The sequence below is a fragment of the Colossoma macropomum genome, unplaced genomic scaffold (assembly GCF_904425465.1).
Source record: "Colossoma macropomum unplaced genomic scaffold, Colossoma_macropomum, whole genome shotgun sequence".
Lineage (NCBI taxonomy): Eukaryota > Metazoa > Chordata > Actinopteri > Characiformes > Serrasalmidae > Colossoma > Colossoma macropomum.
Window position 1 is genome coordinate 35,474,265 of NW_023494791.1, and position 23,808 is coordinate 35,498,072.

The 23,808-nt window shown below is 38.9% G+C and overlaps 1 protein-coding gene across 1 annotated transcript; it reads right to left on the reverse strand.

The window, feature by feature from the left end:
- Nucleotides 1-7,692: 7,692 nt before the first annotated feature.
- On the reverse strand, nt 7,693-23,610 carry mmaa (metabolism of cobalamin associated A). The gene is made up of 7 exons (XM_036574933.1): nt 23,467-23,610; nt 21,277-21,684; nt 19,858-19,980; nt 17,856-18,026; nt 17,574-17,659; nt 16,139-16,288; nt 7,693-10,177 (listed from the first exon to the last, which is right to left on the reverse strand). The coding sequence occupies exons 2-7, from the start codon at nt 21,668-21,670 to the stop codon at nt 9,890-9,892; spliced, it is 1,212 nt and encodes a 403-aa protein (XP_036430826.1). The 5' UTR covers nt 21,671-21,684; nt 23,467-23,610; the 3' UTR covers nt 7,693-9,889.
- Between the last annotated feature and the right edge of the window lie 198 nt (nt 23,611-23,808).

Here is a 23,808-nt window from a genome sequence, read left to right on the forward strand (position 1 = left end):
TCACCTTTACACTCATTACAGATAACCATCTGTCACTATCACCAGCATTCTCGATCCAGGGGTGTGTCACAACACAGCATTTCTTGCTTACCCAGCTAACTCTAAGCTTGATTTAAGTCTAGTGGCTGTGGTGACAACAGTACATTTTTCAGCTCCAGATGCATTTGTTCTTTTTTGAAACATGATTAACCAGTTGATTTTTTCCCTCACTCGAGCATCTTAAATAAAAACCCGAGGCCCCCTGGTGGCCATGGGAACCTAAGCAGCTGCTTATGTTGCTTATTAGGTAGAGCCAGCACTGAGTAAAAATACCGTTTAACCTCTGTGGTTTGAAAGCTCTCACGTTCTGATCTTCTTTTGCTACCATTCAAAGGTTAGGAATCGTTAGTCATAATTTTTTGTTATATTCAAAAACAACATGACACAAAGAATCAAGTTATGGAGGTAATATATGTTTTATTTAATAGCCCTGTGATGGACTGGCGACCTGTCCAGGGTGTTTCCTGCCTTGTGCCCAATGAGTGCTCCGGTATCCCCCCACTCCAGAAGGATAAATGGCTTAGAAAATTTGTGTGTGTATTTTATTTAGTATTTCACATTTTTATTCTTTTTTGTGTGAAATAATACACAGTAATTATATATGGTTTATACATTTACTTTGACCTGTATTTGAATGAAAACAGTACAAAGACAAGATATGTGATATTTTACCTCATCAACTTTATTGTTTTTTGTGAACGTATTTCATACTGAAACTGATGTCTGCAACACATTCCAACAATGTTGGGACAATTTAAGACTCAGTATTCGGTGAAATGTTCAAAAAACATCTTAAAAAGGTAATGCAATCGTGCTCGGGTATAAAAGGAGCATCCAGGAATAGCCGAGTTCTTTATGAGCAAGGATGGTCAAAGGCTCACCACTGTTTAAAAATGCATCAGCAGAAATTCCAACAGTTTAAAAATGACATTCCTCAGCCACAGATTGCAAGGAATTTAGGTGTTTCACTCTCCACAGTGCATAATATCATCAAAAGATTCAGGAAATCTGGAGAAATCTCTGTGTGTAAAGAACAAGGCCAAAAAACCACAACTGAAAGCCTGAGACCTTTGATCCCTCAGATGGCACGGCATTAAAAACCACCATATTTCTTTGATAGACATCACCGCACAGACTCAGAAACACTTTGACAAAATGTTGTCAATAAACACCATCAATCGCTGCATCCAAAAAAAGCAAGCTAAGACTGTACTATGCACAATAGAAGCCACATGATCTACAATGTCCAGAAAGGTTGCCAACGTCTCTGGACTCAAGATGCTGATGCAGAGTGCAAACATGTAGTGTGGCCTGACGAGTCAACCTTTCAGAACGTTACCAGTGTAAAATTTAAAAGTCAGGGTCTGTCACAGTATAAGGGATGTGTTTAGTGCGCATGGCATGAGTAACTTGTAGGCACCATTAATGCTGAAAGATATATGCATATTTTGGAGTAACATATTCTGATTTCCAGACAGCATCTTTTTCAGGGACAATTCAGGGAAAAATGCAAAAATGCCTGCAGTCCAGAACTGTTTCCTACTGAAACGTGATGCATTTGGAAATGCAAAATACTTCAAAGGCCATGTATGGTTGCGCAGATACAGACTTACATAATGGAAGAATCTCAAAAAAGTTCATTTTCAAAACTGGATAAATTGGAATATTCAGTCGCCAGAATATTATTGTGTGTTGGTATAGTGTAGTGAGTAACACCTCTGTCTTCTATGCTGCAGAGTGGGGTTCAATCCCCTGCCTAGGCAAGCACCTGACACCATACCAATACGAGTCCTTGGGCAAGACTCCTAACACTACCTTTGCCTACCTCTGTAAAATGATCAAATTGTAATTCACTCTGGATAAGAGTGTCTGCCATAAATTAAATTTTTAAATGTTGTTAAAAGGAAAGGTGAGAAGTAAACATAAGCTCCTGTTTTTGCAACGTGTTGCAGGCATCAAAACTGGAATGAGCATGTATTTATATAAAAAATAATGAATAACAGCAAAAATGACAGTTCATTAGGGCAAACTTAGTTGGTTTTTAATGTAATATAGGTCAAAAAGAATTTACCAGTCACTGCTTTCCATTTTTATTAGCATTTCACATGCTGTCCTAATTTTTTGGAGTCTGTATTAGAATTATTTTATCAGTGTATCTGCAACAAAATTGTCTATACATTAATAAGAAAAAACAGATTTTTTTCATGATAGATATTAACATCTTTGCTTCTACTAAGATGCTGTATTGGCTGGCTTAAAACAAACCCATTGGCATTATGGGCGGCGAGCAGCTGTTTTCTTTTAAACTGGCAAAGTGAGCAATTAGGGGGAGGATCATAAAGGATGGAGCACGGTGGCCTGAGGATGGGCCTGGCCGCCATTTTGAGATTCTTCATTATTATCATGAACAGGAGCTATCCTGAGAGCGCGGCCACAGGGCTGACAGGACAAATGAGGAGAGCAAGAGGACGCACACATCCGAGTGTGCAAGGAGGTCGTTTTTACATCAAAGCCGCAGAGGCCGGACTGGGGGGGGTTGGGGGACAGAGCCATTCTCTGTTGGAAAGGGTAACCTGGGAGACCCCAGTCTGATCCAAGCCTGATTTGGTGATAGGGACCAGATGGAATTCATTAACTGAGCGCTGGCAGTCTTCTCCCTTATGCCAATGAGTCATTCAGCGGAATTCATCTCTCTCTGATAGCATCGTCCAAAGCTGTAGCTAGGAATAATTATTCACTCAAATCCATTACTAGAGGTCAATCGCGTTCCCCTCCTTTCGCTGCTAAACTCCAATTATTTCCCCCCAGCGCTTCCTCTTCAGGATCAGCACTCAGACACAGCCCACAGGCAGGCAGGAGAATTACACAGAGAAATTGAGATAGATACACGCAGGCACCATTAGCAGAACAAGGTTTCTTTGGTGTCTAATGAAGCCTTAGCACACTCACCACCTACAGGGATGTCAATCTTTGCATAAAAAACGAAACATGGATATTGTAACATAATCAGCTGTTGATCTTTCCATTGCCAGGATACTTAGCGCCATAAAAAGTGATACTTTAATACACAGCTGGAGGCTGAACTCTGTCTCTATTACACAGCAAGCACTGGCGTTCTCTCCTCGGTGTGCCAAAGCCTCGCTCTTCAAGCCCCACTGTAGCACAACTCCAGCCCCATTAGGCTCACACTCATGGGATCGTTTGCAGCAGCCTCGAAACGCAGCCCACCACCCAGGAGGAAATGCTTTACACACTCATTTGTCATATGAGAGAGAGTGGGAGAGAGAGAGAGCAAGAGAGAGGGAGAGAGAGAGAGCAAGAGAGAGGGAGAGAGAGAGAGAGAGAGTGAGGGGGGCAGCCAGCCGAGCAGTCACAGACAGGCGGTGTGTGTGAGGGAAGAGTACAGCAAACACAGCAGGGAGATGGAGGCTTTTGTCAGGCTTTAGAGCGTGACCAGTCTCCACACACTGTACACACAGAACAGTTGCATGGTGGGAAGGCTCGAGTGACATTTTTCCCCCTCCAACATATTCATTTAAATGGGCCCAAAGCACATCTGCTCATTCAAATGGAGCTAAGCAAGCATCTGATAGCTGCTTCTACTTGAGAATGGATGCTTATGCAGTTCCAATTACTCATGTGCCTTAACAATATTAACTGTGCTGTCTATAATATCTATAATATTATTGAAAACAAAGCAAGTCTATTTGAGATTTGTGGTAAGTGTGTGATAACTTAATTACAGAGCTAATTAGTGGGGTATATTTCTACATTAGCCTTGTAGCTCCAGCCCAAAAACTATAGGTACAAACTTTGGACACCACACATTCTTGACTGATCAACTATTTCTGAGGCAAGGGGAACACTGTGGAAGTTCAATTTTTCACCAAGTTATTTCCTAAAACGAACCCTTTTAGGAAAGGAATGACAACGTGTGCAACAATGAATCAAAGTTCACTAAAGCCAATTAGTGTTAATTAAATGAGTTAAATGAGATCAAGAAGTCATTCATCAATATTTCTATCTGCATTCATCATTGAAGTATCCTTTTAATAGGCAATTCTACCAATTGTTCAGAATTTCTGCTTAATTCAATGATTAAGATGTAAACAAAGTCATTCAGAGTGATGTGATGTGAAATGTTTTATTCTAGAGAGACTTACAGAGTCAGAATTGTTCACAGTGGTGGTGACAGGAACCAGACGTCTGAGGGGTTTAATGTTTTTAAAAGCTCCCTCACAGAAAACTTTTACATGAAATTGTCTGAAGCCTGAAACATTATTTAGGCCAGTTTTGAGAAAACACATTCATCATGGAGTGATACACGAGATTGTAAGGCAAAATACTCCCCAAAGAGAACTATTTCATCCCTTATAAAAACTCAGAGCAGGGCTTCGACCTGGTTCGAGGAACAAAAACGGAAACAGTAAATGAACGGTATTCCAAAAACAAGCAAAATACCTCTGTATATATCTCTGTTACTGTTAATAATGTTATTTTATCGTTCCATGCGTCATAGAATGTCGACTACTGATTGACCTCAAACTTACCCAATCAAACGGGGAAAAACATTTTTAAGCTGTATTTTTGGGGTATTATTTGATTTGCTTTTCGGTGATTGTTGTCATTGTCTTGTGGCCAATCAAAATCATGCCCATCTTTGCAATCCTTGCCCTCCAATCACTGCTTAGCATGCCAGCTTATAGAATTTAAAGCTTCAGAAAAAAAGGTAAAAGACGCACCTTTGGGAGCTGTGAGTCCTAAAACCCTGACAGAGGATGGTTTATCCCTATTTACAAAGCCAAACACAAATGAATTCTCCTTAAAGTAGCTTAGCTTAGGATGCTTGACGCTATAGGTTTTTAAGTTGGCTGGTGGTGTGTTTTCCTAGCACACAGGCATATGCTTTATGAAGGTGCTTCTTTGTTGGTTAGGTCTATCTGAGGCCTGTGTTCTTGCTGATGTGTAGTCATGATATTTTCATTGGCCAGCCTAAAAATATTGTGCCACTGAACGTGAATTTGTTCTTATTTATGTCTTCACGAACTCCTGTCTTTGAATCAACAGTATGTCTTGCATGCTTTTGTTTACTGCATCATTTTACCTGGGCTGTGTCGCATCTCGAGAACTGACTGTAAATGACTGAAGAAGGCAGCTAGCTATGTTAGTGTCTTCTGCCTTCAGATACTATAAATGTTTCTCATAAACCTCTTATGTTAAACTATGTGTTAAACACATAACCAGGCCTGTTTGCCACCATAATGATCTCTGGTAACTAATTAATACATCACAGCCCCTGGTTACTATCACTACCACCAAGTTGTAAGTTCTCTACAATAAGCCTCCCTTTTCACATGACACCACTATGACTTCAAAAGTTTCAAGTGTGGAATTATGCAGAAATTTTAAACAATCATTGAAATTCTCCTTTAATTTCACTTCAGCAATGTCAAATATTATACATACAAACAGAGAGATTAGCCTCAAAATCAACAAAGACAGAAGAGACAGTTGCTAATTCATATGGAACACAGCTGCTTCTCCAAAACATGCTTGAAAACTAATAGCATATACAATTCTAATTCGACACGGACCTCGATCGTACTGCCGCTCGCAGTTATGAGCCAGAAACACACACTTTTGCATGTGCAGGCTGGTTGTAAGAGGAGAGAAAGGCTAAAAGAGCTTCACTAAATGCAAAACCTTCCAGTGCCTCTTAAAGACCTTGCCCTGGTTCTCTGCTTACACTGAACAAACCACTCTAAATGCTAAACATATGTAGGCTACGTGAGGTGCCATTTAGGCTAAAATAGCTTAACGTGATATGACAGACTATGGAAGAGTCGTTCCAGGAAATCTACAATCCATTTGCACTTCATGGATGGAGTCCAGACACTTTTAGATCAGGAGAAATCTTCGCTAGCAGACAGGGGAGAAGAGCTACTGCTCATGATTGATGGTGAGGGTGGTCCTTAGGCCTTAAGAAGCCATCAGTATTCATAGTGCATTCAGCACGGAGTCATAAGACAGAGGGCACATGCACAAGAGACAGGACACACACACACACACCGGCACCCGCAAACACACACTCGGTTTGTAGCACCAGTGAATAGTGAGATACGTCGTATGCATATGATTCTACATTCATCTGAAGACAGAGACAGAAGACTGAACACACATATACTATCTCTCTATGTCTCTCTTTCTCTCTCTCTCTCAAAAAAGATTCAGCATTATAACCCAATGTTCACTGACACGTCTTTTCTGAGGTAGGTAGTGATAGTGACCGAGAGACGGTGTGGGGGGGCGGATGGGGGGTGACAGTACTGGTGAGAAGAGAAGGCACCTCTACTTGTCTCACTAGCACAATGGACTCATGTCACACACCACTGCGGACCGAGACACACAGCGCGCAGAGATAGCCTTATTTACATAATGGACAATCATCTCTCAAAGCTTATGGCGCCATCTAATGCTGGCCTATGGGTATTTCTACAGAAACTACAAAGAGCACCTTTGGCTGGACAAATTACAGGAACTTCATGCTGCCTTAAAAGACCAGATAAACAAAAAATAATCACATTTACCCTAAATTTAGTCAATCATTCAATCTAAGACATTTTTGTCTCAAGTCTGGTTCTTTAGCTTTGCACTAGAGTAGGCTAAAGCTGCTAACAGGTAAAGGACACATTGTGCTGTCCCAATGCAAACTGCACAACAGATTCATCACACTTCCCTCAAACTAGAGCGCGACCGATAATTTACCGTGCTGATATTATCGGCTGATATGAGCTAATTGCAGATACATCGGTATTGGTGCTTATAATGGCTGCTAAATGACAATTAAAAAAGAAACAGAGATGGAAGACAGATTCTTCAACCATATTATGAGTGCTGTCATTGCGTAGATTGTCCAGAGGACGACACTTCGCAACTTCCCTGTTGGCAACACACGTTTGAAACGCCACAAATCACAGCAATCAGCTGACCCAAGTACAGTCGAGCAGAGTACCCCATGACGGAGATAGTCTGCATTAACGGTAAGCTGATAATTGTCACGTGAAATACAATGTGTAAATAATAATAAAAATATCCCCATCACTTCTCCTCTTAGCCTAAATAAGACTGAAAACATTCACATCAGCCATGCCTGTTTTTACTGCAGTAATGTGACAAACTTTGTCAAACCTTGTCAAAATGTCCTACCGTATAACATATTTACTCCATACATAAAACCTCTAGGTAGGATATTCTGATAGCTTAAAGCACCTTATCAAAAATCCTGCCAGTATTAAAGCAGCATTATGTAACAAATTTATCTTAAAATAACAGCTTCAAAATCATTTTGATGGTACACTGAATTATAACAGGGAGAATGGCGTTTCCGTCAGTGCCACTCCAGGCCTGCAATGCCTGCTCTAGCCCTTTGTAACTTTGGAGAAGCGGGCAGGAGACCTCTGACGAGAACTGCATAAAGCTTTATGACACCTCGTCACACACCAACAATGGCTCTTCAGCCAGCTATAAGAAAAAGCTTGGTATTCCCAGTATGGACAACATGGCAGAGGCTGCTAAAAGACAGAAGAAGATGTTATTGGAGGAAGTGAAGAAGATAAACATTAGAGAGAGACCAAGCAAGACACCAGACAAGAGTAAATCTCAAACTGGCTTTTACTCATTGGCGAGAGCTAAAAAGAGATAAAAGCATGCAAGACGGCTAAAGGCAACACAACAAAAAACCGACAGCAGAGTGCAAATCCCTGCCAGTGTTATTTATGAAAGGTCGCGACATAGGATGCCAAAAGTCATCTAATCTCAGTCCTGTTTCAGGTTAGCAATGCAAAGGAATAAATTCATCTCACACCAAAAAGTTTGTGATTTTTCACCGATAGTATTTCAAAGAATCCTTAAGCCTAATGCTATGTAATAAATTAAAGATGGCAAAGGTTTTTTCTGTTTAGTGCTCACTGCTGTCCATCTTTGCATTTTGACTTCAATTAGTGAATGTAAAATAGCATGTGTAAGTAGAGAAAGATCAGTGACATCAAGAAGATAGATTGATCAGACAGTCCACAACATAATCTGAATATCAGTTCATCTAGGATTTAAGGGAACACACAGCTGCTACCGATGCAAACCATGTAAGTCAACAATGTTCATTCACAAAAGTAGTCACATACACAGAGAATTTTTGTAAAGCCCTCTTAAGGGCCAATTACTGTAATCAAATTCATCTTCTCAATACAAGCTGGTTTTCTGTTGGCAGTGTCCAGGAAAAAAAAACAAAAAAAACAAAACCGCATGTGATGCTAATGAACCACTTCAGAGCAGAAAGAACATCTTAGCATAAATTATGGTTATTAAAGCAGTTATTTTACATGCCAAATCTGTTTGAAGAATGTGTGGAGGCCCTAATTAAAAACCAGCCATAGACAAAGATGATGAAATTTGAGCCTGTTTTGCTTTTAACTAATTATTTAATGAATTCATTTTTATGCACTAATTAAAAGGAGGACACAATCATTAAAATCCAACATAAATGTAAACACAGTGTGGATCAATCACATATGCAGGCAGATTTGATAGAGTATATAACAACTGAGAAACAATTAACTTCCTATCAATATATATTGCCTTTAGAAATCCAGAGGCAAGAGGTGCATGATCAGCTTCTGTCATCTATAGCATCACTTTAGGAACCAGCTTTTAAAACAAATGTTCTCCAGTCCTTTACGTTGTAAATCTGACCTGTGTGTTAGCAACACAAAACAGGTGCTCAATTCAATTCAATGCTAAATTAATTTGAACGCAGTTAGTTCATACATATAGTTCTTTAGTACCTGCCACCCCTTAAGTTTACAGCATTGCATAGTTTCCTTCTCGATCACAACAAAGACAATTTATGAGCTGTTTACCAAACTATCCAGTGCTGTGCCACCCACTTAGCTTCTAAAATAGCAAACACTGCACTCACTTAGCTCAGCAGGCCATATCTCCAGTTTTGTAGTACAACCCAAAAATTACAGCACTGGAGAGTTTTGCATTTTACAATCAATACATGATGTATGTCATATAGAAGCCTTTATGAGTTGAAATCGTGTATTACAGCAGAGAAATCACTAAAACTGTGGTGTTGTGATACTCACTGAACTACCAAAACTGTAAGGCCTGCTAAGACTGCATTCTGCAACAATACAACTTATTCCCTGTATTAAAAGATCCTTTGCGGAAAAATCCTCAGAATTAATTTAATGTCTACAGTATTTGTAGGTCCAGCTGGACACAAATTAACACTGTAAGAGTTCATTCAAGATCATTAGTGTTAAAAAGAATGGTTTAGTGAAAAATCAAATTTACACAACTTTATCCGTACCCCAAACATAGCCAACCAGCTATGATATATTTAGTGATCCAAGTTTTGGGTCCTTTAAAATTGCACTGGAGCTACAAGGCTAATGTACAAAAAAGTGATGGAAGTCTGTCACCCAAAATCTAACTACACTTATGTTAGTCCTGCAGCTCCACTGCTAAAGAAGCAAACTAGGGACACCAATCGTTAAGTTTGTGAGGTAGGGGTAAACTGTGTCATTTTTTTAAAAGAATACCACATCGTCTAACACATCTGTAGCAAACACTCAGTAACCACAGCTGCTTCAGCAGCTACCCACTGGCTTCTATTATAAATGTGTTTCAAGTCAACAGGTTTTCTATTCCTTTCTGTGTGCAGGAAAACACAAAATTTTCATGCATGCAGCGAACAGACATTAGGTAGAAAAGGGCTGCCGTATTCCTTAAATTGAACTCTGAGACGTTTGCTGTGTTGATTGGAAGAGTATTCAATGGGCCTTTGCTACTGTGGGGACCTGAAGGCCCTGAGCAAAAGGTCAGCAGCCAGTCCAGGTGAGATATCGCCCTGGGTCACCCTCCACTCCATCTCCGGTAGCCCGGCCTGCACCGCCGGGTGTTCCCTAAAGTGCTGTAGGGCATTTTCCTGGATCAGGCTCCATAGCCACACCTTTTGCTGCTCCCGCCTTCGTGCTTGCAGCTCACTGCTGGCCAGCATGGCATCACGAAACTGCAGCATAATGTCCCACAGCTCTGGCACGCCTTGACCTGTCTGAGAGGACACCCGAACCACCTAAAACAGAGAGAGGAGGGAGAGAAACGTTTAGAGTAACACTACACTTCAGTTAAAGTACTATACTAAACTTGATTTTTTTGAACATATTCATGCTTGTTGGTATATACAGTTAATACAACATCCATATTATGCCTGAAAAGACTGTTTTGTTCATCAAACCATGGCTTTCCCCATGAAAATCAGGATTGTTAGGGGGCAAAATGCTTAATATCCACATATAGAATGCAATGGAAATCAGGGCTGGGCAATCTAACAATATTTATCATTTTCATGATAAATTTCCTCACAATAAGTCACAATATGCATATTGTGGATGTCATCAGTACTTAAACAACATTTCCCAACTGCATGTTTGATTACAAAGAAAGCGTACTTAGTCCTGATTAACTGGATTTAGTGAATGGCAGTGTATATGTTGAATACAAATCACTGTATATAGTGTTTGACTTTTTTTTTTTGTTTTTTTTTAAATGTGACACTACTACTTATTGTCTGTTTACACTGCTTATGTTATTGTCTTGCTATCTGGTGTCGACCAGAAGAGGACAGGTTCCCCTTTTGAGTCTTGGTTCCTCTCAAGGTTTCTTCTTCTTGTTCTTAGGGATTTTTTCCTTGCCTCTGTCGCCACTGGCTTGCTTATGGGGACTTGTACCCAGATTCTTTCTATAAAGCTGCTTTGTGACTACGCCTGTTGTAAAAAGTGCTATATAAATAAACTTTGACTTACTTAGTTGTAACTTACCAAATATCGGTAAAAATAATTATCGTCACATATCGTGTATTGTGAAAACTTTCTGAAGTGATATTACGTTTTTGCCATACTGCCCGCCTTTTTAGAAATTATTAACTTCTAAAGTGTAGGAACACCTGTATGTCCCGTCTGTGTACTGGTTGGTCTGATTGAGTCTATAAGTGGTTGCATATGTCATCTTTGTTTCATGCTATGTTGTTAATGCCATGGCTAGCTAAAAACTAATTTTCACATTGTGGACTGTCCCATCACCTCCTCCTCATTGGAGGCCAGCAGAAATCGAGGATGAATGCACTCTTTAAAAAGACCTGTTACAAGAATTGTACAAGTTACAAGCTGCATGTACAAGAATGCAACTCTTACTCACTGCTACATTAACGAACATTACAAAAAAGCTTAGACAGGTTGCAAAAATAATAAAACATTTTAAAGTAATCTTTAAACAGAAGTAGTTCTCAATGACATTTAATAGTCAATAGCATTTGTAAGAAAAATTAAGCTCAAAAAAGGGGCTCAAACACTTTAATTATATTTACACAAATTTATGTAATACAAATATATGGTATGAGTCACTGACAGTGTTGAAAGGGCACACATCAGGGTGGAGCTTGCCTTTTCAGTATATGGGTGCAAGCAAGAAAGCTTAGATGCAGACTAAAAACTGTATAAAGCCTACACTAACCAAATACACAGAACTGTCAATGTAACCCCCAGTAAAAACACTACAGTAAGCATCTAAGGAATCTTCCAGCAAAAACTGGCACTGCTTTGTAAAAAGCAACAACAAAGAGGGAATATGAATGTTAAAATTGATTTATTTTTGTTGTTCAACCAAAAATGTATTTCATGCAATAATAAGCAGTAGTTGGATGTGATGAATGTATCAGATGTATTCTGATTGGCTCTTGGAAATGGCCCATTTAATCTAAGCAGAGCAATGCAATCCTTGGAAGAAGCGAGTTGCAGAAGTCTGAAATTTTAACCAGCAAAAACAGAAATGAAAATGACCAGAAACTGTGTATAACTTATTTCTTAAACATAAAATGAAAAGTTATGGTTTTACAAATAATTTACTGCTGTATGGAGGACTGTCTGCATAGTTGGCCCACTGAAGCTCTACTATAGGCACACATATTCCAAATACGTTCAAACTACTAAAAAGCAGTTTGAGTCCACACACAGTGTCTGCTCCCGTACCCAGAGATCTCATGCTCACCAAACAAATGTGAAGTTTCAGGCAAGGCTCAAGCTGCACACACGAGTCACGTTTGACTGGCTAGAGTGAGTGAAATTATATGAACGAGCGCAGTGTGCTTTTCGCTAACTATGTTCTTCAACCTAAACATGTTTTTATCCTTCCTCTTGTTGCGGGAACAAAAATGCTTCAATACAGCATTTCTCACAAATACCAAAAAGCATATTACATTGGATTTACTTAAAATGTGGTCCACTAATCAGTAGCGCTGTGGGCGGGGCATAGAGACAAACTACAGAAGTGTTGGTTGGTTGCACTCAGTAAGTCATGCACATTTCAAGCAATCCAGTAGCGCTGCAGGCGGAACATTGTATTGTTTTTTTTTTTTTTATCTTGCCTGTGTCAGATATGCACATACACAACAAAAAGCACTTTTGACAAGGAAACAAACAAGTTCAAGTGCCAATTTCAATAAATGGGAAAATGCTGAACACTGGCTCCAGTTATTGTTGGGCCAATGATCAATAGACCCCTCCTACAACGTATTATTCCTACATCTTTCAGAGTTCCACTGTGACGTTTCGGTTTAGTGGGGGCGTAGCTATATCTGAATATATCTGTATTGACATGTCTATGCCCCCACTTAAAGTTTTAAAATATGCATATGCATAAACATTACAAGCTTCAATAAAGTCTTTGTGACAGTATGGTTTTGTGTCTGTTCTTCCAGTCCACTTTCACTGTAGTGGCCAATAACATTTCTAAGGGGGGGTAGTGAGACCCCAGCCCTAAACATGCCCCTGCACTAGAGATATACAACCCCATTTTTGGGGCAGTGTGCAAAATGTAAAAACAGAATGCAATGATGTGCAAATCATTTAAACCCTATATTTAATTGAACATAGTACAAAGACAACATATCAAATGCTGAAATTGACCATTTTTATTTGATGCCAGCCTCACATCTCAAAACAGTTGGGACGGGGGCATGTTTACCACTGTGTTGCATTACCTCTTTTTTTAAACACTCTAAGTGTTTGGGAACTGGACAGACCAGTAGTATTGAAAGTGAATTGTTTTCCTATTCTTGCTATATACAGGATATAAGATTTCAGCTGCTCAACAGTTTCGGGGTCTCCTTTGTCGTATTTTTCGTTTCATAATGCACCAAATGTTTTCAATGGGTGACAGTTCTGGACTCCAGACAGGCCAGGTTAGCACCCGGACTGTCTTACTTCTTAGCAATGCTGTTGTAACACGTGCAGAATGTGGTTTGGCATTGTCTTGCTGAAACAAGCAAGGCCTTCCCTGAAAAAGATGTCTGGATGACATCATATCCTGCTCCAAAACCTGTATATATTGTTCAGCTTTAATGGTGCCTTCACAGATGTGCAAGTCGCCCATGCCATGTGCACTAATGCACTCCAACACCATCATGGATTCTGCCTTTTAAGCTGTGTGCTGATAAGAAGCAGGATGGTTCCTCTCCTCTTTAGCCCGGAGGACGTGGCGTCCATGATTTCCAAAAAGTATTTAAAATTTTGATTCATCAGACCACAGGACACTTTTCCACTTCACCTCGGTCCATCTTAAATGAGCTTAGGCCCAGAGAAGATGGCAGTGTTTCTGGATATTGTTCATATATGGTTTCTTTTTTGCATGGTAGAGTTTTAACTTACGTTTGTGTGTGCAGCGATGAACTGTTTTCACAGAATGGCTTTCAGAAGTGTTCCTGAGCCCATACAGTGATTTCCACTACAGAATCATGTCTGTTTTTAATGCAGTGACACCTGAGGGCCTGAAGATCACAGCTAGCCAATATTGGTTGTCGGTCTTGTCCTTTGCATATAGAGTTTTCTCTGGATTTTCTGAATCTTTTAATGATATTATGTTCTGTAGATGATAAAATCCCCAAGTTCTTACCTATTTTACACTGAGAAACAGTATTCTTCAATTGTTGCACTATTTGCCTGTGCAGTCTTTCACACAGTGGTGAACCCCTCCCCATCTAAACTTCTGAAAGACTCAGCATCTCTGGGATGCTCTTTTTATACCCCAACATATTACGGACCTGTTCTCAATTAACACAATTATTTGTGAGATGTTCCACCATTTTTTTTTAGCATTACACAACTTTACCAGTCTTTTGTTGCTCCGTCCCAACTTTTTTGATACATGTTGCTGGCATCAAATTAAAAATGGGCATATATTTCTTTAAAAAAAACAATAACATTTCTCAGTTTCAACATTTGATATGCTGTCTTTGTACTATTTTCAATTAAATATAGGGTTTAAATGATTTGCACATCACTCCATTCCATTCTTTTACCATTCATTCCATTCATATTTTGCACAGCGTCCCAACTTTTTTGGAAACGGCTGTAGCATAAAAAAAGGTTTAATGCAATGTAACATTAAATTGGGTTTGATGTCTATCAGTGTCCATATCATATTAGAACTTTAACAAAAAGATATTATGACTTGAAATCATTCATATATTAAAACCTCTGTTTTGCAGAAAGTACTAGCATATATAGAAAACCAAACTGCAGTACAGCTCACATAAAAAAAAAAAATACTGCAGTGATTGGCTATTCATTGATCTACATAGATTGATCCACAATTACACCACATGCTGGCTGAATGTGCAGTCTAGTAGGGGTGGAAATTAAATATTGAATTTGTAACTAAGCAAGTTTAGATATCACAAATATAGAACGGTGGAATATCTGTGTTAAACTTCACCATTCACTACATAAGCCCTATACAGTAAACCAAACCTATACAGATTCAGTGGCAGAGAAAAATTCTATATCCTCCTTTAAACATATTGGCATAGCTGGACATACAAAAGGTGACAGCGCGCCCACACATATCGTTCCCTTCTCAGTTTCAATGACTGATGAACTGCAGGCTGGAAAGCCTTCAGGGAGGCTAAAGCGGGGGGATCAATACGGTCGAGGCATCCTCCAGTCAAAGGGATGCTGCTCTGAGTGCGCTCTGCAGAGGGGAGACAAAGACGTAAAGCGACTCTCATCTGTGTGGGTGGCCTCTAATCAGTGAAATGCATGAGGCCAAGGAGGGCCATTCAAAGGGGCAGCCATGCTGGCATGCTGCCCTGTAGGCAGATATACTGCTGGGGGGACAAAAGACAAAAGAGCTGCATGCCAGTGTCCACGATGAGCCAAGCATGCTGGGAAACCAACATTAGGACGTGTCATATACCAGCATACATACCAGCGACGCTCACTCCCAAGCACACACACACATATCCATACCCATCACTGTGCATGTGACCCCATTTGTTAAAGGGAATGTGAGGGAATGTGGGTGTGCACTGAGGATTGGTTAGACGCAAATTTTATCTGGGGCAGTAAAATATATGCTAAGTGAATGCTTTGGCATAAAAAACAGAATGCTATATTTAATGCACTTATAATGTCAGCCCATGTAGGTCACATCAGTGTTCATTAAAGAACACAGGGCAGTCTGTCGATAGAACAAGTATAAACAAGGAAGAACCTGATCCTGGACCAGCGCTCCGACACCGAGACGCTTTGTGAACAGAAGCTCTGGATGGACTGTTTAATGTATTCTGGGTGAGGATCATTTTCCAGCTTCAGCTGACATCTGCAGACCGCATGTGTCGAGATGGAACCAGAGGCATGCGAGTGAAGACAGATGCAAAAGAGCCTCCCCTGCTGGCCCGCGTGCCATTTTTAAAACACCAACAACACTTTCATTATGCAAGATTGATCCTGGCTAGATTCCTAGTTCTATCAATATCAAATCATATTATGTGCAAAAATGACTAGGTTCCATCTTTAGTCTGAGATGCAAAATGCAACACTATATGATTAAATAATTAAGTACTGCATACTAAAAAATTAAATACTGTAAGTCTACACTGTATTTGTATACTAGTATGTTAAAATGTTATCATGTAGGGATTGTGATGTGCAAATACATTTGATTTTTTAGAAATTAGTGAACTCTTGCACTGAAAATGTACCTTAGTTTTCCAAGTTTTGGATTTCTTTCGAAGCAGCTTCAGAGCACTTGTGTATTCAGCCTGGATTTTTCGTGCTGGAATGACCAACTCTCCATCTGACTTTGTGACTACCACCAGGTCAGCCTTCTCAATGATTCCTCTTTTGATTCCCTAAGTTGAAAACAAATACATAAATAAATTTAAAAAATCAGATTCGATGTTTGGAGCCTCGTTCTTTCAGGAGAATGGAAAAAAATGTTGTTAGTATTGACTACAAGTTAAGGGAACAAGATTTGGACCATTTCTTAAATAAATAAATAAATAAATAAATAAATAAATACACACACACACACACACACACACACACACACACACACATTTCTATATCTTCTTGTATGTCTCGGGCGGTAAGCATTTTTTGTTTAGAAAGGTCATTCATATTAGAAAAAACACAAATAATAGAACAAACACAAAAACATTAACACAGAAAGTACTGACTGTCAATGTTTTTGTTTAATCATTTCCACACCTCTTCTTAAGGAAGCCTAGAATTATTTGAAGTTATCACCAATAGCTGGTTTGGCTAATCAATGCTTCATTAAATTAACTCAGGTGTGATGCTGACAGAATTTTATAAATTCATGTGACAGTTGGGGGCATCAAAGAGAAAACTGAACCTAAACTCATGTCCTTCAAATTAGCTGAAAGGATACCAACCACTTTTTTGAAAAGAAGACTTCTTTCAACTGCATTAATGTTTGTTTGCATTAATTCTAATGATGTATGGTGCTTTTACAAGGAACACAGTTATGGTCCAGAAAGATGGTTTTAAACTAATTGCTTAGGTGCCTAAGATTTTAGCACTGTACTATGTACAGTCATGTGCAAAAGTCTGGTCAAATTATGTTTACATAGTTACGTTACAATACAATATTTAACATATTGGGGAAAAAAAACATAAAATGTGGCCTGTGCAAAAGTTATGGCACATTTTATATTTTATTTTTTCCAATATACTAAACTCAGTAAATAAACAGAAATTACGCTGAAAAATTACATATTTAAATGTGTTCTGTAGAGGATGTGTTAACTTATTTTCACTTCAACACGTCTTGCATGGTGGTTATAAGTCTCTATAACTTTTAGGAAGTCCAGTTTTGGGAACTTCTTTTTTCTTATTTTCTTTTGATTTGCTTTAAGAAAGTGAATTATGTTATTTTAAGAAACCTTTTGGAAAATGAACAGCTTGTACTTAATGGCCGTTTTGACTAGAAAATAAATAAATGGCAGTCTCTGACTTTTGCACAAGTACTGTATATATTTTATATTATATAAAGGTTACACACACACACACACACACACACATATATATATAACATTAAAAATAAAGTGAAATGAAAAAGCAGAGGCTCTCTGGTAGGAGCAGTGCCAACATCTTCAAAGCACTAGTGTTTACCTGAAGTTCATCACCCCCTGCCGGTGGAATGAGCAACACAAAAAGGTCCACCATGTCAGCCACAGCAAACTCAGACTGTCCAACACCTGGAAACACACACTTCTAAATAAACATCAACCAAAGCAAAAAAAACATAAAATGAGTACACATACAGGAACAATCCCAAATTCAGACACTCAAAGATTCGAGGAAATGACACATTTAAATATTTTCAGGAAAAATAAAACATTTTGAATGAATATTGAGAAAACCTCTGAAATGTTTGAATGAAGATGTCCTTACCTACTGTCTCCACCAGGACGATGTCATAGCCTGCACCCTCACAGAGGACGATAGATTCGTTGGTGGTCCTTGTCACGCCACCGAGCGTGCCGGAGGTTGGTGAAGGACGGATAAAAGCGCTCATGTCTCTGGAGAGCTCTGTCATCCGCGTTTTATCCCCCATCAGTGAACCTAAAAAAAAACACAATCTTTAACTTTCACATGGTAACTGTTTTCACATCAGAATCAATTACTGTGATTATAAACTAATTTAGATTGAGTTTAAGTGGTTTTAACTCATTCAGAAACTGCTTCACAGGTATACTTAACACTATTCTTATACATTAAACTGAACATTTTTTAGTGTATAAGCAAGCAAAAATATGTACTTAAGAAAATTATGACTAAGTACACATGTTGAATTTGTTTTTTATGGGTTTTCTGAGTTGGTACATGAAAGAAGAACAGAACTGGGACCTGTTCCATGAAGCAGGATTTCTCACTTAGCCAGCTAACGTTAGGCTTATTTCAATCTAATCTTGAATTTTCTCTTTCACTTTTTTACCAGGCTACATCACCATGACCACTGCTAAATAATTCAATCGTTGAGATGTAAACAGTCATTCAGAGTGGTTTAATGTGAAATGCTCCATTCTAGAGACAGTCAGAATTTTTTACAGTGGTAGTGACAGGAACAAGACGTTATGATGTCTCCCTTGTAAATATAGTCACTTTATTCACTATCCAAAACCACCAGTAAACCTACAGGCCTTCTGAAGTAATGTAATGTAATGGTGATAATGGTGTGAAATCTAAAAAATAAGTTTACTTTTGGGACTACTTTGCCTGAATCTCCACCATGAATGAGTTTAAAAATACAACCCCACTTCCAAAAAAGTGGCGCTGTGCGGAATGTAAATAAAAGAAGAATGCAATGATATGCAAATCATGTAAACCATATTTTTAAAGGAAAAGACAACATATCAAATGTTGAAACTGAGAAATTTTATTGTTTTTTAAAAAATATATGGCCATTTTGAATTTGATACAAGCTCCAAAAAAGTTGGGACAGGGGCATGTTTACCACTGTGTTTCATCAGCTCTTCTTTTTTTTAGGAGCATCTCACATCAAACCACTCTGAATGACTTTCTTTACATCTTAGTCTTCTGATTATACAGAGATTTTGAAAACTTGCTGGAATTCCCTTTAAGTTCAGGGCAAGTTTCTGACCAATCAGGGACAGCCTTCTGACAGAGGTGTACTCCTCGGGTCCTTTTTGGGTCATTTTTTGTGAGATTTGTTGCATCAATCACATAAAAAATATATCAAGCAGATAAAGCAATTATTGCTCTGTTTGCACTAAACATGGTGACTTTCTACATATTTACAGAGTACAATTTCTTTTCTTTCTTTGAAAAATTAGCCACTCAACTCCTCTTCATGTTACATGTGATTGGTTGTTCATGATCAATCAATTCTGTGATTAATCACAGCCTGAGTATCTAAACTCGACTTAACAGGGAAAGTTATTAACTACTTTTGTAAAACAAGTTAACCGCCTTTGTTGATTTCCTGAAGCTGAAATCTTAAGAACTGAACAAGAAAACAAATTTAACAATTATGTTTTAACCACATCCATAAAACTAATGAGACAAAAACCTGATCAGGTAAGAAGAATCAATGTGATTCAAGCATTATGGTCTGTTGTAAATAATTAGCATGATACTAACAGTTTCAACAACTTCATTTGAGATGACTACTGCAATAATGTGGATATGATACAGCTTCACTGTACGAAGGGAGTGGAAATAGTCTCTTGGATATGTGCAAAGGAAAAAAGCTACAAATTCTACCTTGACAGGACTCTATAGTTGAATGGCATGAAATAGGAAAATGGCTGGAGTATCTAAAATGTGCTTCAGTTTCAGACTCCACCACAGTGGTGCTACTTGTCCAGGTGATATCGATGGCTGGAAATTGATATGAAACTAATAAACGTGGCCTTGTGGTGTTTGTGCTCACCTCCGGTTGTGCAGGAGGAAGGGTCAACAGCCAGAACCGAGACTTTGTGGCCTTTTCCTGTCAGCATTTTCCCCAGCACTTCGATAAAGGATGACTTCCCTGCACCCGGAGGACCAGACAGACCTGCAGTCACACACAGACACAACAAACATCGACAGGCATTTCAGTGGACTGCAGGTGGGGAATTATCTAAAGTTTTAAAATAAAGTACAACTGGGTGAATATTAACTTCCACATCATCACTGCTGGAACAATCAACAATAAATAAAATAACACAGCAACACACACAATGACCACAGTATAGAGTCACTTAGTTAGCCAGAATTTGATATGTTGTCTTTTCCTTTAAAAATATGGTTTACATGATTTGCATATCATTGCATTCTTCTTTTATTTACATTCTGCACAGCGCCACAACTTTTCTGGAAGTTTCACTCCACAACTATGGTGCGTCACACAGATAGCCAGCCCAGGAAACCTTGAGGCCAAAAATGGTAACTTCTAGTAGCCTCTCGAAAATGGTAACTTCTTTACTTGTAATGGAAGTTAATCTACACAATAATCCAAGTAAATCTGGGCCATTCCTACTTATCTGCTCATTATGTCATTTCAACATAATGCAATAGACAACAGGAATTTTTAAATTATGCAAAAAAAAAAGAAATATTTTTGCGCGACAGCAATGATACTCACACAACACCACAATGACAATTAGAAAGTCCTTTGCAACCTGCAAATGAACTTTCTGACGAATAATCTTTTGTGTATTATGAGCATCATGACCAACCAAAGACGTCCCCAGTGAGTTCCAGTTGGTGTTTTAATGTAAACAATTTTTCAAAATAATGCATGTTAGTCTTTAGCCATCTCATCAGAAGTTCATCCATGTGTAAGAAAACCCACTTAGACCCAGAGATCTTATTATGGGCATGATGCCGAATACAGAACGACAAGACAACTTCAGTGGTCTGTTTCTTTCCTTTGCGGAGGAAACACTAAATTGTTTGAGTATTTTATCCATAATAGCCTACTGTTAGATGCTAATCTTACAAGAAGTAAGAGAAGTAAACATCTCATGTTATACCTTTCTTGAAATGTAATAACTGTGACAAGTCTACTCATCCCACCTCCCTTGCAAGATTTTATCGTGTTCCAGCTTCTAACACACCTAATGAGCAAGATGAGCGCCATTTAACAGCATGTATGTTATTTGTAAGTTACTCTCATTCAGGGTGATTTACAAAGTTGCTTTGTTGTCTACCCAGAAAATGTATCCTTCTGCTAGTGCATATCTGCCAGAATCTAAGGATATCATTGCCAGAAGCACTTGTTGGAAAGCTTGTTTACCTGAAGCAGGTGTGCTATGAGCTGCAATAGTTTGAGAGATAAAGATGAGAATTTCTCGAATCACCCACTCACCCACTCTGAAGGCCACAGGTTTCCCCCCACTCAGTCTCTCCTGCTCCTGCCGAAAGGCCAGGACTCTCTGTACCAGCACTTGGGCCAGCTCTTTCTTCCGCGGGTGCTGTGTCTCCACCAGAGTTATAGACTCGGCAAGAGACGATCTCTGACCCCCAACGAGTCCATTATACAGCCTGTCCAGCAGTCTACTCTCCTTGTCTGTCAACTCTGACCCATGATGGCTGAAGGCTTTCTCCACAAAGATGCTCCTCCAGTGTACCAGGGCGCAGGCAGGACCACGCCACAGGCCTGCTCTCAGCAGCCGAAAGGAACAAATAACTGCTGCTGATGTGCATGTGGAGGATAGAGTGTTCACACGCTGTAGAAATGGGAGAAAGCCAGCTGGACCCATTTCCCCCTACCAACCTGAGAAAGAGATGCAAGAAATGAGCGAGAAACGGTTGCAAAAAAGATCTGTGTGTAGCTACAGCTGGAGGGTTAATGCTGGTGGTAACGCTGAATGGCATCTTGTTTTTTTTTGTTTTTTTTTTAAGTGTGTTCCTGTTTAAGAGGCAGTCAGATAATTTTTCATCGTTATGCATTTTCCTGTTGTTCTCAGGATTCTTAAAAATGAATTTGGTGACGTTGTGTGGCTGTTGGTTTTTTAATGATTCCAAAGAGCATTTTTGGTCTTGTACAACTGCAAGTTAGGGTTGCCACCTCAACTCTGTACAAATATTCCTGGACACTCAATCAGTGACTTGATTTTTTATTTTATTTTTTTTCATAAATTTAGTGGATGGATAGCTATGCTCATGGCACAGTAGATAGGTATCAGGTCTGCTACAGAACCTAATGTTCTCAGATACTGCATTGAAGTGCTGCGTGGTTCCTGGATATGTCACCGGAAGTGCACCTTTGCCAGATGACTGTCCCTGCATTGAGGATAATCTGAACTAAAGCAACCCAAAACTTTATATACAAAAGGTTTGACTTGATAGAAACTTCTTTTTTTCTTCAGTTTAAGCTTCATAAGAAATACTAACATATAAATTCGCTTGAATTGCTGGACATTTTGTGTCCAGGAAAGTAATTCAAAACCAAAAACTTACACAATCCTGGGAAATCCTGAATGGTTGGCAAGTATAAAAACCATTCAAATCTAGTCCTTGGGATATGTGAATTAAGATATTTTAATATAATCACAGAAAAAATAGCATAAAATCATTATTTGTTTGCCTGGAAAGCTACTATTCTGGTGGAATTATCCCATTATCCTCAGTTACCTGTGTTCCTCCGCCTGAGATGGAGGACAGTGGAAAACAATGACATATAAAGACACATTACTACTCACAACACTCAGACAAGTGTACAGGAGTAAAAGTTCTACCAGTCTTACATCAGATTACATGCTTTGTTGTGTGAACATATTATATACATAAGAAATAAAAGCACAACTGATGGAGAATTTGGAGAATATTGCAACACTGCATTAGATGTACATTGGAGCTCCTAAAAGCAATTTTATTGTATGCTCTATGGAATCTTATGGGAGTTTGTTTTTTGTGCTTTATCTTACATTAGAAACATGACTTTCAATCAATAAATAAATAGCTTAAAATACTCTCAAAACAGGAAAATACGAGTTTGAGATAAATCCTGGACTGTTCATTTAACTACACCTTAAAAAGATGGTTCTTCAAGGGTTCTTTAGTAAAGCCGAAGGTTCTGTTTAGAGTAATGAATTCTGTATAGAACCATTTCATGCTTAAATGCTTCTTTGTATGTTGAAACAGTTGCTGGGATTGATGGAGAATGTGTTAGTTCTTTTTTGAAAACTGTTCTATATAATACCATAAACGGTTCTGCTAATGTAATGTTAACATGTAACAACAGAATAACCCTCTTTTTTAAGCATGAAATGACTCAGGGTTCTAAAATAGAACCACTGCCTTTACTTATGAACCCTTGAAGAACCATCTTTTTTAAAGGTGTACTGTTAAGTTACTGTTATGGACTGGAAACCTGTACTGTCAGTCTGCTTACTCTGAACAAGTCACCTCTGAATATTAACACTGTGCTGCAGACACACTAATTACTATCTGTCCGGCTGTTCACCCCCAGAGATGAGCAGGTAACCAGATAACCAGAAAAACAGTGGTCATTTTAACCCTCCTAACACGCAGCCGTCTCGCCTTCAACACTAACCTCACCCCGTGTTACCGACGCTGCTCCGTTCAGTGCTCACTCTTTATTTACGGCATTATCAGAGTAAAAACCTGACTGGAAGAGTGAAACCGGTGAGCGTCTAAAGCGGAGCCATGACCTCTCATACTGAACACACTGCAACGGTCTTCCGAGGTGCGGGAAAGTCGCCAAATTAAAAGTTTTCTTCTGTCAAAATAAAAGTCTTCATTTCGAGTCAAATAATATCCAAGCAAAAATGTTAGGAAAGTTTGGACACATTTATTAACTGAATACGCTTTTTTTCATAACCTTAAATACATTTTGATCTAAGACTTGAAATTTGTTTCTAAGACAAACAGGAAT

Bases quoted from the DNA above. Each gene is read 5' to 3' on its own strand.
- mmaa (XM_036574933.1), bottom strand. From the start codon at position 21,670: ATGGGTCCAGCTGGCTTTCTCCCATTTCTACAGCGTGTGAACACTCTA. The intron at 19,981-21,276 runs GTGAGTGGGTGA...GTGTGACTGCAG, and splicing joins ACCTGTGGCCTTCAGAGTGG to GTCTGTCTGGTCCTCCGGGT. The intron at 18,027-19,857 runs GTGAGCACAAAC...GTTTTTTTTTAG, and splicing joins TTCCTCCTGCACAACCGGAG to GTTCACTGATGGGGGATAAA.